The following is a 15160-nucleotide window of genomic DNA, read 5'->3' on the forward strand; positions in this document are numbered from 1 at the left end:
GGATTGTATGAGGTTGTTAGTATGTAGCCATAACACATTCTTTCTAGAAAGCAAATGTCATCCTTTCTCTCTGCACGTACACAGATGGGTGGACTCTGCCACCATGGCAAATAATGTACCAAGATGGCTCTAATAAATTGGGACTTTGAGGAATAATTTGACTCGGACTCAGATTTAATTTTGGATGCTATTTGGAAACTTCACACGCACACGCACACACACTATACATATACACACATGCTAAATACTAACACATTTTATTCATGACATTTATATATTTGTGTGTATTCATGACATTTATATATTTGTGTGTATATATATGTGTATATATGGTATGTATATATATTATGCATACACGCGCGCACACAAAATCATGTACATACATACTGCTATCTGAAATGACTCAAGCCAATGTACAATAGATTAAACGCATCTTTAAACAAAACAAACAACAATGTCAGCAAATACAACAATGTCAGCAATTGGAGGATACACAATATTTAAATACAAGTCATTCAAGCAGTTCATCAATTGCCTTGATCCAGGGCCGGCTGCAAAAGTCAAGCTTTTTATATTTTCCTGAAGGACAGCAGGGTCAGGGCTAAATGCATCTCAGGAGGAATGTTATTCTGTAGGGCAGGAGTGGTGATCCATAAGGTCCCTAAACATAAAGCCACACCAGTGTTCTGAGCACAAAAAAAGCCAGCTCCAGCACCATCAGTACATCTTGGGTCCTTGATGATCTAGGTTAAGCTCATGATGGCCATGAACCTTTGAGTCACTTTTGAGCCATTTCAGATTTCACATGGGGGATTGCCCAAGTCTAGTAAACTGCATTACTACAAGCTTTGCCACAGAAAGCAATTGCACACCTCAAGCAGGAGGGCTAGTACAGTAACAAAAAAATCCCAACTTGATTGCTAGAATGCAACTTCACAAAGTTTCACAATCAAAAATTAGGAAACAATTTGAATCTTCTGCATGACAGTAACAACTCCACTCTACCTTTCCCTTAACCTTATCATCATGATTTATTCATTTATACCTAGCACATTTAAATATCAAATTAATTTAAACTGATATATTATTCCCTACAATATATCTAAACTTCATTTATTAGTTTGACATATGATATATGGATAAATAATCAGTACTTCATAGAAATATAAATGCTGTTTACATGAGCATTGTTTCCATATGAACACATAATGAATCTGATTCACCCACATATAACTTTATTATTTTTAAGCAAAAATGAAGATAATTTGAAAGATTTCACTACTTATTCACATGTGAAATGTTTTACTTATAAACAGTAGAAAAGATTTTGTAGAACTGCATCATCTTTAATTTGCTTATTCCATCCAGATGCAACTTGAAACAAAATTATATTTTTTTCTGTTCTTGCCATAATAAGCTTGGAAAAATAAGAATACTGCAGTATATATGAAATGCTATGCTCTGAAGTTTTAGAAGCCTGTATCATGCAAACACAATAACTTTCTGTGCTCTGACACAAGTGAAATTCTCTCCTCAAGAAAACAAAACCAACCTCCCCCCCAGGACTTCTAGAAAGACTACATAAGAAAGGACCAATTTTTTCAAAATCCGAAAGTTTTCAAGTTAAAATTTTTTACAGATCAAAGCATACCGACAATCATATACTGTAATTTCCTTTAACATATATTTTTCCTTAGATGTTGTTAAAGCAACGTTTTAATGCAATTTGCTGCTTTCTGGTTTGTATAATGGCCCTTTTGTACATATTGAATGGATATGAGACATGCTTCCAAATCAGAGCAGGAATGAAAACATTTGCCTTAAGTATGATAAATTAGGGCATCTGTTTTTTTCTATGAAAGTCTTTCTATTCCTAATTTAAGCATTTGCAATATTTATGCACATAAATACATAAAACATCTGGTAATTTATTACCATATGCATAATAATATGATCATCTTAAGAGTAGAAAATGCTTTTTATTTCTATAAACCTTACATTAAACAACCTTAATTTCTCTTCCATATAGAAAATGCATATGTTGCCTCAAATAACACCAAATACATAGTAAAAGACTAACAATGTAGAAACTATCTAATAGAATTACTGCAATACATCGTAAAAGCAGATTGAAATAAACATTTATAAGTTCTCTGGGTTTGTGATTCTTGGTATCACAATTTCTCTTGTAGAAACAATATTGAGTACACAAGCATAAAGATAATGATGATTAGTCACTAAATATGGAGATGAAAAGGATGTGTGTGAAATATTTTATGATTAGCAAGCATTTGCATGGATTATTTATGTTCATAACAAGGGAAGGAAGTCAAAGTACTGTATATTGAAACACACATACAGCATAAATACTATAATATCAAATGTAAACTGAACAAAAGCAGGAAAAGCAGGAAACTTGATGTAGGCATTACTGCTTATTATGGAATTGGACATAAAATTGAACTCATATCTGATACTACCAGACTAGATAAATGGCAGGACAAGGTTCACTCTGTTCTTCTCCAGAATTTCACAGAATTTCTCAGTTAGCATCATGTGTTACTTCCTTGGAGGCATGCAAAAAAAGTTTAAAAAGTAAGGTACTGCAATCTAATAATAATATCTGGCATGTCAGAAATATACTTTAATTGGTGAACTACAGAAATTAAATAGTTTGTAATATTATCTCCTCCCTCAAAAAATTATTGATGTTTTTCTTCCACCTACTATATAATGTCTCAAAAGATAAAGTATTTTTTAGTGTTTTGGAGGGGTATAAAACGCACCGCCCAAAAAGTGGGTGGAAATACAGTGAATGTTGCCAAAGCCTCGCCCACCTGCCAGACCCCATCCTTTGACTTCTGCCTCCCAGCAATTTGCCTTCTTGTAGCAAACAGCAAACTGCCTAGTCAGCTTCAGCACAGCCTGATTTAGCATGAGCAGATGATTGGCAGTTGGATCTGCCTCCTGGAATACTGCCTATCAGCTGTTCCAGGTTGTGGGAATCACCCCCATTACCACCATCACTTGTTGCCTATCGCTGCCTCTGCATGCCTCCATGTCCCATTTTAGCCCCATTTTCAGACTCGACACATCCCGTTTTCAGCCCGCTCCAGGCAGTGGGAATCACCACCATTATCCCTGCTGCCTAGAACGGGCCAAAAATGGCATGCGCAGAGGCTGAAAATGGGGTACGCAGAGGCTGAAAATGTGATATGTGTGTAGGTTGAAAATGAGGCACACAGAGGAAGCAATAGGCAGCAGCAATGATAAGAGGAGACACTGGCAATGGGGAGTCCCCACAGCCCGGAACAGTTTATAGGTAGTATTCTGGGAGACAGATCCAAACACCAATCAGCTGCTCATGGTAAACCAGGTTGTGCTGAAGCTGATCAGGCTGTTTGCTACAAGGAGGAAAATTGCTGGAGGCAGATTTTTTTTCTTGTTTTCCTCCCCAAAAGTTAGTTACGTCTTACAGTTCGAAAAAATATATTAATACATGAGTTAATTCTTTCTCCTCAATAATACATCAAAGCATTATAGTCTATTTATTTTAATGAAGGGTAGGCTAATCTTGTTTATTCATCTCTTAGCTGGATATTTATTATTTACTACTTCCAAGAATGATGCTATTTTGCAGTCATTATATATGATAACAGTTTAATGTGGCAATGAAAATAGATTACTAAGGATTGAATCCTTAGCATCCTTGGCAGAAGTTGGAAGCCATTCATTGAATATATCTTTGTTTTCCTTTCTTTTCCTTTATATCTTTTTGCATTTCCATCCCTATTTTCTTCTTTCTCTTACTCTTTTTTCTTGATTGTTAGTTTATGTTAGTTTTTTAATATTTTTAAGCTTCACTTTAAAAAAGGGTGTCCTTTTTTATTTCCAACATATAGATTATTAAAAAAAGATGCCAGTTCAAATTTTCTATTTTATGTTCTGAATCTCACGTTGTTTATAGTATCTATGATTGGCTTTAAAAGGAAAAAAACCTCCAAGCCATGGAAACTTGAAGAACATCAGCAATTAAAATTAAGTAACTTTAAAAATCGAAGAAATTAAAATAAGCATAGAATCCATCCTTTCTGTCATTTGTTGCAATTATTAAGCAATAAAAAAGTATATAAAATATGTTCAGAAAAAAATGGTTTCTTTCCCCAAGGTGAAAGACATAAATTAACAGTTGCCTGCTTGGTAGTAAAGAGGTTTCAAAGGGAGATGGAGATATATGGAGAAGAAAAGAGAGAGATGTTACATCATCTTATAAACACGTGTATGGAATTTTAAACATATATATACTATAAAATATAAAATATGTATAGAATATATGGTACATACTGCATTAGAAAGAATCCAGCATTCTACAATTTCAGATTTCTTGTGTATCAGAATACAAAACACTTGAAATTTTCCAATCAAAAGATTTAACAGCAGTGGTTTTAGCTGAGCTGTGTAAATGAATCTACTATATCCTTAACTAATTAAATACATATTAAGATAAATACTATTTCTATAGGCAAAACTTTAAATGCTCTTAATAAAAAAATCTAGACAAGTAACATTTTAGATTATTTATAAATTCTATTACACCTTTATTTCACACACATTTTAATCTTTGAAAATAATGTAGTATTAACTGCTTTCTGCTCTGTGGCTGTGCCAAATATTGGGCCTCAATCTATGTGAAAATATATGATAAACTGTAAAAAGAGCTTTTGACTATTATGTGAAAAACAGTAAACTCTAATATCACTAGACTTTAAATAAATACAAATTCTAGTGCAGGAGGGGAAAATATTAATGTTTAATAATTTGGCATTTTCTCAAAGATTTCTTGAAATACAAGTACATAAAGTCTGGTAATATATAATAGATAGTAATTGGCTGTCACCATAACAAATATATTAACATAGCAATATTTCTAAATGGCTCATTTCTTCAAGAAGATATTCAGTTTTGCAATTAGAAAGCCTGATGTAAAATTCATATATAGTCCTTGCATCATTTTTTGGGGTTGTTTTCATTTGGATGAACATGTTTTGATTACTCATACAATATTTAGTCCTCACATCACTTTTGTTTTGTTTTTATTTTGATAAAATGTTTTGGTTAGTCATACCTCTGTGCCCTTCCTGGACAAGAACCAAACTTGCATTGGTTCTTTTTTACCCTTCATGGAAACAGGTCCTCTGTGTTCTAGATGGAACTGTGGATCTGAATTTTCTGGAGTCATCAGACATCTGAAATTAAACAGATTACAATTAAATAGGAGCATGAATGAAATATAAAATGTAGAACATTGAATTTTGGAAGATTTATTAACACTATTCAGGCTGGTTGTGATTCAATATAAAGAAATATGGAACAGTGCTGGATGTTTAATCCATAAGAAACAGCAATTCAGTCTCTTGGGCTGCTAAAATCTGGATGACCACAGAAGGGAGCAGAGAGTTGAAGAAAAGTTTTATTGTTGGCTGTCATCTGGATTAGTACAGCTTAGATCTGGTAACCTCAGCCATAGCCTTCTTTGGAGCAACCATTTGTCTGGTGGCTATAGGATTTCTAAATGAAAAGAACATGAGGGAACATAGATTTGACTCTGAAGGCACAGCCTTTCAGTTAATCGTTTCCTCCAAGAACATGACCACTCGCTATAAAATATTAAATCACATTCACATGTTCAGAAGCATAAACAGCAAAAGGGTGATTAAAAGTCACACACATAACCTTGATCAGCAGTTCCACTGCTTTTTCATAACTGCATCAAATGTACCAAATCAACAAGTTCAAATCATCAAGTTTTGCAGCAAAATATATCATGGACTGAATCAACAGAGCATAAATGCATAATCAAAATGAATACATACACCTAAACAAAGCAGACTGACAAATACAGCTTATTCTTGCATCTTTAGAAGTCTCTGTAAGCAAAAAGGCACAACAGAATGTCTAGAGTCCAATGATGAATGTAGGACATTCAAGTCAATTTTTTTTTAAAAAAATCAATCAAATCAAAACAAACTGCAAAGAACTTTTTTGGGGGGACACACAATAGCCAGCAATAACGTTGATGATGGCTTGAGATTTAAAGTATGCACTTGCACTTTGTTCTTTTGTCTGCTGATTGCAGACTATTTGAAGGACCTTTAAAGATAATAAACATATTGCAGCAGATATTCTGAATGTCCATGTCAGATCCAAACTGGGTCCTGCCATTCTGTTGAAAGGGGGAGGGGAGGAGGCTTGCTGACATTTTTCACATGCTTTTGCTGTAGCTGCTTGGGAATTAGGGAGGGGGATAGTCTTCAGAAATGGAGGAAACTCTCTCCCAGCCTGAAGGTAAACTGTTATCTGCCTAGTTAGTACCTTGGAGTTCCCATAACAACATTGTAGCATCACGTTGGTTGCCTGTGGACTGGTCACGAGGGGCTTGGACTTGGCAAAATAAAAGAATTGCTACTTTTCAGATTCCACCTAATGTAAGGACCTGCCACTTCAATTTCATGTTATTCTATCTCCTAAAACCTCTTGGCTGACGCTTGTTCCCAATCTTCCTCCTCTTGGGTTTGCTGGTAACAGCCCTGGCATGTGCCTCATGTGTTTGTGAGGCAAGCTATGTAGTTCATGAAGGCTTTCCAAACTGTGACGGCACGCGAGACAGATGCCAAGGCTGCTATTAGCAAGTCCCGGCAAATCCAAGAAGATGACTGAGTGTCAGCGCTAAACACCACAGTAGAGTTTCAGTACTCCAGCCACTGCCTCGATCACTGCAGGTGGGGCACATAGCGGAGCCGGCAGGGCTACTGCCCTGGTGGGAAGTGGCCAGGTGAGAACAAAGTGCAGAAAAATCCCACCCCTTGACATGAAATTTGATGGAGATCCCCAGCAGTTGGGATTCTTTCTGACCCACGTTCTAATATACATGCACAAATATGGGAAGGAGATCCCTACCGAAGATGCCAAAGTGAGAAGTGTCACCCTGGCATTGGAAGAGGCCACAGCCTGCTGGATGGTGATCTTTGACAATGCAAATGCATTGGAGTTGAGAAACTTCAATAATTTTATGATGATGATTTGTCGGTGATTCAAAGACCTCCTAGCTGACCGCAAAGAGCAGCAAAGTGCAAGACTGGTCACCAAAGCCAAGAATCCCTCCCTAGGCCTCCCAGAAATGCCTCACAGTCAATGAGGAAAATGGCATTGAATGGAATGAAGGTTGTCGAGTTCATCCCAACACCAAAGCAAGATTTAACTCTGACTCCACCAACCGATGACCAGGGGCTAACTGACACCAACACCAACAATGATTCCCTGGTAAGGTCACACCAGTGATTTTCTGCATAGAGATAATTTTCCAAGCCTCAGGGTTGAAGGCCACTTTATGGACCCAGCCAGCAATGTTCCCTCTAATTTTTTTCGGTATGGACAGAAAAGAATAGTGTTTAAGTGGCACATTTTCATGTCTGAGCACTCAATTTTTTTTCACAGATGTCACGCAAGACAACTTGTTGTGTAATTATTTGGGGCTTGGTGTGTATAAGGAATAAGGCTCCTTCCCACTATGTTATTCTGTTATTCTAGTTGCCTAATTATTGACATCACTAGCATAAAAAGATTCCAACTGAAATTAGCATGATCAATAATTTAAAGAACAAAAGACTACAAATAGGCAAACTTAGTTCAGCCAATGTGCAAGGCAAGAAACCATGTTAAACTTGTTTATATCTTATTTGTTAACCAAACTAATTTATGAGTGGAAATAATAGATTTAAAATATATATTTGCTCCCAACTAGTATATTATGTTCACAGAAGGCTTCATTTTAATGGAAAGCTACAATTGTTTGCATGTTTCTTTGGCTATAAATGCCAACTAGCAGTGGAATATACTAAATATCTTGTTTAATATTGGTCTGGTCACTATAGTATCATATATTTGCTGATTCCTCCAGTTCAAAGTTTGAAAATGTAAAATAGCATATCTTACTTAATGTTCAATTTTATAAGAGCTCTGTTTTAAGAGAACTGTCTGAGACAGCTTATCTACAATTTTGTTCAGGAAACTATCTTTACTGCCCAAAAGCAATATCAGTAAATCTGACTACGCCCAATATTTTTTGAGTTTATGGAGAAGGGCGGCATACAAATCTAATAAATAAATACATAAATAAATTTATTACAAAAGTCAGTATTTCAATATATTTTTTGTGATAGTTTCCATCATTTTCCAACCATAGTTGATAGGAAGAAAAAGTTTCCTACTGTTTTGAGCCTAGAAGTGAAATCTGTGGCATCTCACTATGATACTATGCAATATTCCAAGTGTAAGGCCACACTTGGAATACTGCATTCACTTTTGGTTGCCACGATGCAGAAAGGTTATTGAGATTCTAGAAAAAGTGCAGAGAACAGCGACAAAGATGATTAGGGATCTGGAGGCTAAAACATATGAAGAACTGTCGCAAGAACTGGGCATAGCTAGTTTAATGAAAAGAAGGACCAGGGGAGACATGATAGCAGTCTTCCAATATCTCAGGGGTTGCCATAAAGAAGAAGGTGTCAACCTATTCTCCAAAGCATCTGAGGGTGGAATAAGAAGCAATGGTTGGAAACTAAACAAGGAGAGAAGCAACTTAGAACTAAGGAGAAAATTCCTGACAGTTAGAACAATGAATCCGTGGAACAGCCTGCCACAAGAAGTTGTGAATGCTTCAACACTCCAACAGTATAAGGGCAACAATCCAACAGTATAAAGGCAGACTAGATGGACCATGAGGTCTTCTATGTTTCTAACACTGGAAGTTTATAAGCAGATGTTGGATTCCCATTTGTCTGTAGTAGTGTAGGGTTTCCTACCTAAGCAGGGGGTTGGACTAGAAGACCTCCAAGGTCCCTTCCAACTCTGTTGTTGTTGTTGTTGTTATTGTTGTTATGATGATGATGATGATGATGTAACTTTTCGTTCCAAAATGGTTTTTATTTCTTGCATCTTTCCATTTTTGGGCCTACTACTTCCTCCCCTTTCTAAATCTTTTCCTCAGTATCTTTGTTTTATCCCTTCTTTTATCATATCCAAAAACCTCTAAAAATATCTTTAGGAATGTAATCAAACCTGTTATCTTCATTTTCATTACATTACATTACAATTACAATCGTTATAATTTTCTTAATAATTGGGATTTCATATATTATTTCAAAATAATTACTTAAATCAAACTTCCATATGATAAATATTTAGAATTTCCATTTAAAATATATTTCATAAGTTAAAATCATTACTATCTCAATAGATCAATAAATAACAATTTGGGATTATTCAGTCATTAATTGTAAAATCTTTCTTCTACAAGATAATATTTATCTTGTATAAGGAGAAGCTACACTCTCAAAAGAAGTTAAATATATTCATATTAATTATGTAGAACAAATGATTAATGCCAAAATTCATACTATTATAATATTATCCTAACCTTTGTATTGTTTTAAACAAGTCAGCAGGACTCACATTAATAATCCTCTTGGGGGTGATGATAAGTATAGTTCGAAGAAAAAGTTTAATTACACAGGGTTAATTAAGTATGTTTCCATTGGAAGTAACATTTTATTACAAAATTACCTCTTCTGTTACTAGAAATGAATCAAATTTAAATGGGTAAGTTATTTTACTTGCAAAATATGTTGCTGGCTTGCTGGAAGGGACTTCTATGTCTGAGCAGGAGAGAAAGCCACAGTCACCTGAAGCAGCTCCCCCTGGAGAAAGATCGCGTTTTAATCCACTTTACCTTCCTTTCGAAAGTCCCTTCTATCCTCCCATCCCTTCTCTCAGTGCCTCCTTTCTGCATAGAGGAGGAGCCGTGATTGGTTCAGTCTGCTGCCGATCAGGTGGCTGAGGGGCGTTGCCACCTAGGCTCTAGCAAGAGCAGAAGTGGCCGTCCAAGTAAAAGCCTCTTGTTTCCAGAGCCTCGACGTTTCCTTCCTCCTCACCCTTCGCATCCCGACTGCACAGCTTTAGAAAATACTGTGTGGGAGTTTCCTGATGGGTGCACGGCCATGTGGCCGTGCATCTTAGATGGAACAGTGCCAGCCAGACTCAGACTGCACCAGGTGCCTAGTTAACCCAGCTCTGGTTGAAAAATTAGGAATCCGCTCGAGGCAGCTGAAAGTACCCACTACATTTTGCCAACTGGACAGATCCATAGCAGGGGGAACCCCAGTAACATTTGTCATCAATACCATAGAGATGTGGATGTGGCCCATATAGAGACTTTATAGCTTTATAGTGGAATTTATAATGGAATCAACTCTAGTTTGACTTAGCAAAAGAAATGAAATTCATATGTAAACTGGAAAAGGGAAACACTAAAACTCAGAATGAGTTGCCCTCCCTGAGAGCAAGTTGGAGTCCAGAAGGCAGCTTCTACATGGTGGGAAATTGGGGCAGAAACATGATAGAAGGACAGCCTTGCTATCCCCAAAGAATACCAGACTTAAGAGAGGTATTCTGCAAAAAGGGTTTGGACCAGTGGTAGGATTCAAATTTTTCTACTATTGGTTCTGTGGGTGTGGCTTGGTGGGGCAACAGTTTGCTATGAGTGACATAGAGTTGGCTGTGCCCACTCAGTTACATGACCTCCATCAAGCCCACACTCAGAACTGGCAGAAAAGGCCGTTCCTGTGGCCTGTCCCTTTATGGTCCTCCTCCCCTCTGCATCAAAGTATTTTAAAAGGACACTGCAGTCTGGCTGCAGCTCTGTTGCAATGACACCCCTTCAGTGCTGCAGGTCGTACTCCTAGTCGGCTCTGGCAATGGGGTGCAGTCGCACCGGCAGCCAAAGTAGTGTGCATGTGTAGACAGCAAGAAGGACAGGGTGGTGACGGAAGCGACAGAAATTCAGGTCTCTTTTTTGGCCTGTAATAAGCCTGCAGCCGCCACCTCTTTTTCAGCACAAGAAGCCTCTTTGCCAGCTGGAACTGAGCTGGCAGCGGTAGCTCCAGGGTTCTTGTGCTGAAAACTACAAGAAGCCTGGAGCTACTGTTGCCATCCAAAAAAGAAGTTTGGAGAAGTTCTGTCACTGCCGTCATCACCCTGTTCTTCACACCAGCTGCGCATGCACACCCCATTGCCTGCCAGTGCTGCTGATGGAAAGACCCAGCCAGGAGAATGGTCTGCTGCTTGGAACACAGCCAAAAACTACCGGAGGCTGGAGGCTCACTGGACGAGCCTCACTGGAAATGCCACTGAGGCACGGACGAAGGTGATTCGGGATGAGGGCAAGCAGGTGGCATGTGGGCAGAAACTCTGCGGCAAGGCCAGAGCCAGGAAATGGTGCATTCCCTGACCTCGCCAAGGCAAACGGCAAACAGGTAGAGGCTCCAGGGAAAGGCTGGAGTCAGTGAATGGTGTGTTCACTGACCCAGCCAAGGCAAGTGGATGGAGGCTCTGGGGCCTTGGGGAATGGCACATCCCTGGGCTCTAGGCAAAGGACGAATGGGTGGCATGCTTAGCTTTGGTGAGCAGAACGGGTGAGGTGTGGAGGTGAAACGATTAGCCAGACCACATAGTGAAGGAAACATATATAGGGTGACCAGGCAGGGTGGGATGAGAGGCAACCTGGCGACCAACTAGAGGTGGCATTTGCCACTTTGGCAAACCAGTCCAAATTTCTGCTGCCAGTTTACTTGAACTGGTCCAAACATCCGGTTTGGACAAACTCCCCCTTCTCTAGCTGATAAACTGTGCTATAAAATTACTTCCCAGGGCTAAACTACCTAAGCCAAAATGAGTGCTTCGCTGGCAACGGACGTCCAGCGGTGAGGTTTCCCACCGGTTTCCCAAAAACACCGAAGTCCTTGAAACCCCACCTCCGGACCTCTGTGTTTTTGTGATGCTGCAATTTCACTGAGGCTCCCCTCGTTGGGAAACCCCACCTCTGGACTTCCGTTGCCAGCGAAGCACCCATTTTTGCGCTGCTGGGATTCCCCTGCAGCATCACAAAAACATGGAAGTCCAGAGGTGGGGTTTCCCATGGAGGGGAGTCTCATGGGAATCCCAGCAGCGCAAAACTGGGCGCTTCGCTGACAACGGAAGTCCAGAGGCGGGGCATTCCAGCAGCGGCGGTGGGTTTGTAAGGTGAAAATAGTTTGTAAGAAGAGGCAAAAAAATCTTAAACCCGGGGTTTGTATCTCGAAAAGTTTGTATGACGAGGTGTTTGTAAGACGAGATATCACTGTATATTTATGATAGCTGTTGCATGTTCCAGGATCATGTGAACCACGCAGCTGGCTTCTGACAAACAAAGTTAACATGGAAAGGTTGATTCGCTTAATGACTATGTGATTCACTTAACAATTGTGGCCAAAAAGGTTGTAAAATAGGGTGCAACTCACAACAACTGTTTAACCAAGCAGCAGAAATTCTGGTCTCAATTATTGTCATAAGTTGTCATTATTTGTAACTTCCATACAATCTATCTATATTTTACCAAGAATTTATCTCAACTTAAAACTAAACTTTAATTAGTTAAATTGAAAGAAAATATACTTAGGGTAAATTTCATAAATTTTGTGGTTAAAATTTGTGGTTTGGAAATACAAAGATACAAGTAAATCTCACCTATAAGTATATTCGGAGACATTGATCTTTCCTTTTTCACCCGTTGTTTCTGTTCTACTTGTGAGATTTACAGTGTTCCCAAAAAGACAATAACGTGGCATCCTTTGTCCAATGACACCTGTGACCACTTCTCCTGTGTGAATGCCTATAGTTATCTATAAAAAATTAATAGAAAAGAAAATGTTATAAAGTTGATTTAATATTAGGTCAACAGTATTGTTAGTCAGTAATGGGAATGCACTACGAATATGAAATTAAATATTAGCTGTATATTTAACTGAATATATACACCAAAATATGTGACACAACACTACAAACCTAGAATGAATATAGTATAATCAGTCTACTTCAAGTTTTCACTTTTACAACTAAACTAGATTTAACATTAAATCATTCAACGTACTTCTGAAAACATCTACACTTTCTCTAAGAATGGCAAAATAAAATTATGTATTTAGAAATGTAACTAAATGCCTGGTAAGGAATTGCAAAGGAATGTTAGTCTATTGGTCCATCTGTTTCCAGATAAATTAGATTATATTATATAGGCAAGTTAAATACATAGGATTTCTTCTCTTTGTCCATAATTTTATACTAAGGAACCTTCAATTTTAAGAACTATTTTATCTATAGCTGTATAGTTGTGGTCCTTGACTTTCGCGGGTCTGACATTCACGGAAAGCCTATACCACGGGTTTTCAAAAAATAAAATTTTTGAGAATCCGTGATATACCCGTGGTATTTTTTTAAAAAAATTATTTAAAGAAGCCATCTTTAAATAAAAGCTCCACTTCCATCCCAGCCTCCCGATCCTTCCCCTTTAATTCTCGGAGTGTTGGTATGCTCCACTTGAAGCCGAGCCTTACTGCCACCCGCTGTCACTGCCAATGTTGTTGCTGATAATTTCGCCACCGCCAGACCATCTCAGCTGCTCGGCGGCCCACGCATTCTTGCTACTGCCGCCACTGTTGATTTTGCCACCGCTGAGGCCTTCAGCTGTGTGGCGGCCCACGCGACCCCAGCCGCTGCCTCCAGGCCATCTCAGCTGTTCAGCGGCCCACGCGTTCCTGGTACTGCTGCTGCTGCTGATTTTGCTACTGCCAAGGCCCTCAGCTATGTGGCGGCCCATACGACCCCAGCTGCCGCCACTGGGCCATCTCAGCTGCTCGGCGGCCCACACATTCCTGCTACTGCTACTGCTGTTGATTTCACTGCCGCCAAGACCCTCAGCTGTGTGGCGGCCCACGTGACCCCAGCTGCTGCTGCCACCACCGATTTTGCTGCCGCAGGGCCCCTCAACTCTTTGGCAGCTCACGGGACCCCTGCCACTGCTGCTGCTGCAGATCTTGCCGCCGCCAGGGCTCTCAGCTGTCTGGTGGCCCACATGTCTTCTGTTGGCTGCCGCTGCCCAGATTGCACCTCCTGCCACCGCCACGGCTGACATAAGACACCAGAAGAGGCCCAGCGGCAGCAAGATCTGTGGCAGCAGCAGGGGTCCCATGAACCGCCAAACAGCTGAAGGGCCCTGCGGTGGTGAGATTGGTGGTGGCGGTGGCTGGGGTCATGTAGGCCGTCACACAGCTAGGGGCTCCGGCAGCGGCAAAATTGATGGTGGCGGCAGTAGCAGGAATGCATGGGCCACCGAACAGCTTAGATGCGTGGCCTCCACTCCAGGCTCTTCTGTCACTACCGCGCCCTAGAGTGCAGTGAAGCCCCCAGCTTGCTGCCCCCGTTGCCCCTGCTGGTTCTGTGGGTAAGTAAACCAGGAATGGAGGAGGGGGGGGAGAAAGGAAGGAAGGAAGGGAGCGTCTCTACTTCATGGAAATTCGACTTTCGTGGGCGGTGTTGGAACATATCCCCCACGAAAGTCAAGGGACCACTGTACTATGTCTATATAGCAACAAGTTAAATAAGTAGCAGACAGATTTCTCATAATATGGGTCATCATCTTGCCTATTTTTATGAAGTTTAAAAACCTGAAAGTTGATTCTACATTATGTCAGGACTGAAATTCTACCACAATAAAATTCCTAAATCCCATAAGTTGCCAGTCACTGACCTGAACAGATTCTCCATCAACTTGAACTTGTCCAGCTATTTCCATCATATCCAGTGCTAAGTGGCAGATAGAACGTGCATGGTGAATGCACGGTTCTGGCAAGCCACTTACTGTCATATATTTGTCTCCAACTGTCTCAACCTAGCAAAATATAAATCTGAAAGTTATGATATTCCCTTTCTTTGCTTTCCTCAGTAAAATAATAACCTAATAATCTTTCTCATTTCTCACAAAAACCTAAGAAGCTAACATTTTCAGCACAAACACCTAGATCAATAATTATGGGAGATGTACTCTTAACAAATATAAATATGTTGCCAGGCTTGGGGCGATTAGAGCCTAACCTCCTGGCTGATGAATATTATGTATGATTGTTGTCTGAGTGGAAATGACTGGTTTTTTAATAATACTAGGTTTTATAGATTAGTACACTTAGTTTTAAATTAATTGGATCTAGACCATTATATTGTATTGTTCTTTTTA

The 15160-nt window shown here is 39.4% G+C and overlaps 1 protein-coding gene across 1 annotated transcript in view; it reads right to left on the bottom strand.

Moving 5' to 3' along the window:
• Positions 1-414: 414 nt before the first annotated feature.
• GUCY1B1 (guanylate cyclase 1 soluble subunit beta 1) overlaps positions 415-15160 on the bottom strand; it is a 92548-nt gene continuing 77802 nt past the window's right edge. The window contains exons 11-14 of the mRNA XM_070757307.1: positions 14678-14818; positions 12619-12773; positions 5126-5246; positions 415-2566 (exon numbers count right to left, since the gene is read on the bottom strand). Of these exons, the coding sequence (XP_070613408.1) occupies positions 2543-2566; positions 5126-5246; positions 12619-12773; positions 14678-14818 (441 nt within the window). The 3' untranslated portion in view covers positions 415-2542. The remainder of the gene's footprint in view (positions 2567-5125; positions 5247-12618; positions 12774-14677; positions 14819-15160) is intronic.

Source organism: Erythrolamprus reginae, chromosome 7, assembly GCF_031021105.1.
Source record: "Erythrolamprus reginae isolate rEryReg1 chromosome 7, rEryReg1.hap1, whole genome shotgun sequence".
NCBI lineage: Eukaryota > Metazoa > Chordata > Lepidosauria > Squamata > Dipsadidae > Erythrolamprus > Erythrolamprus reginae.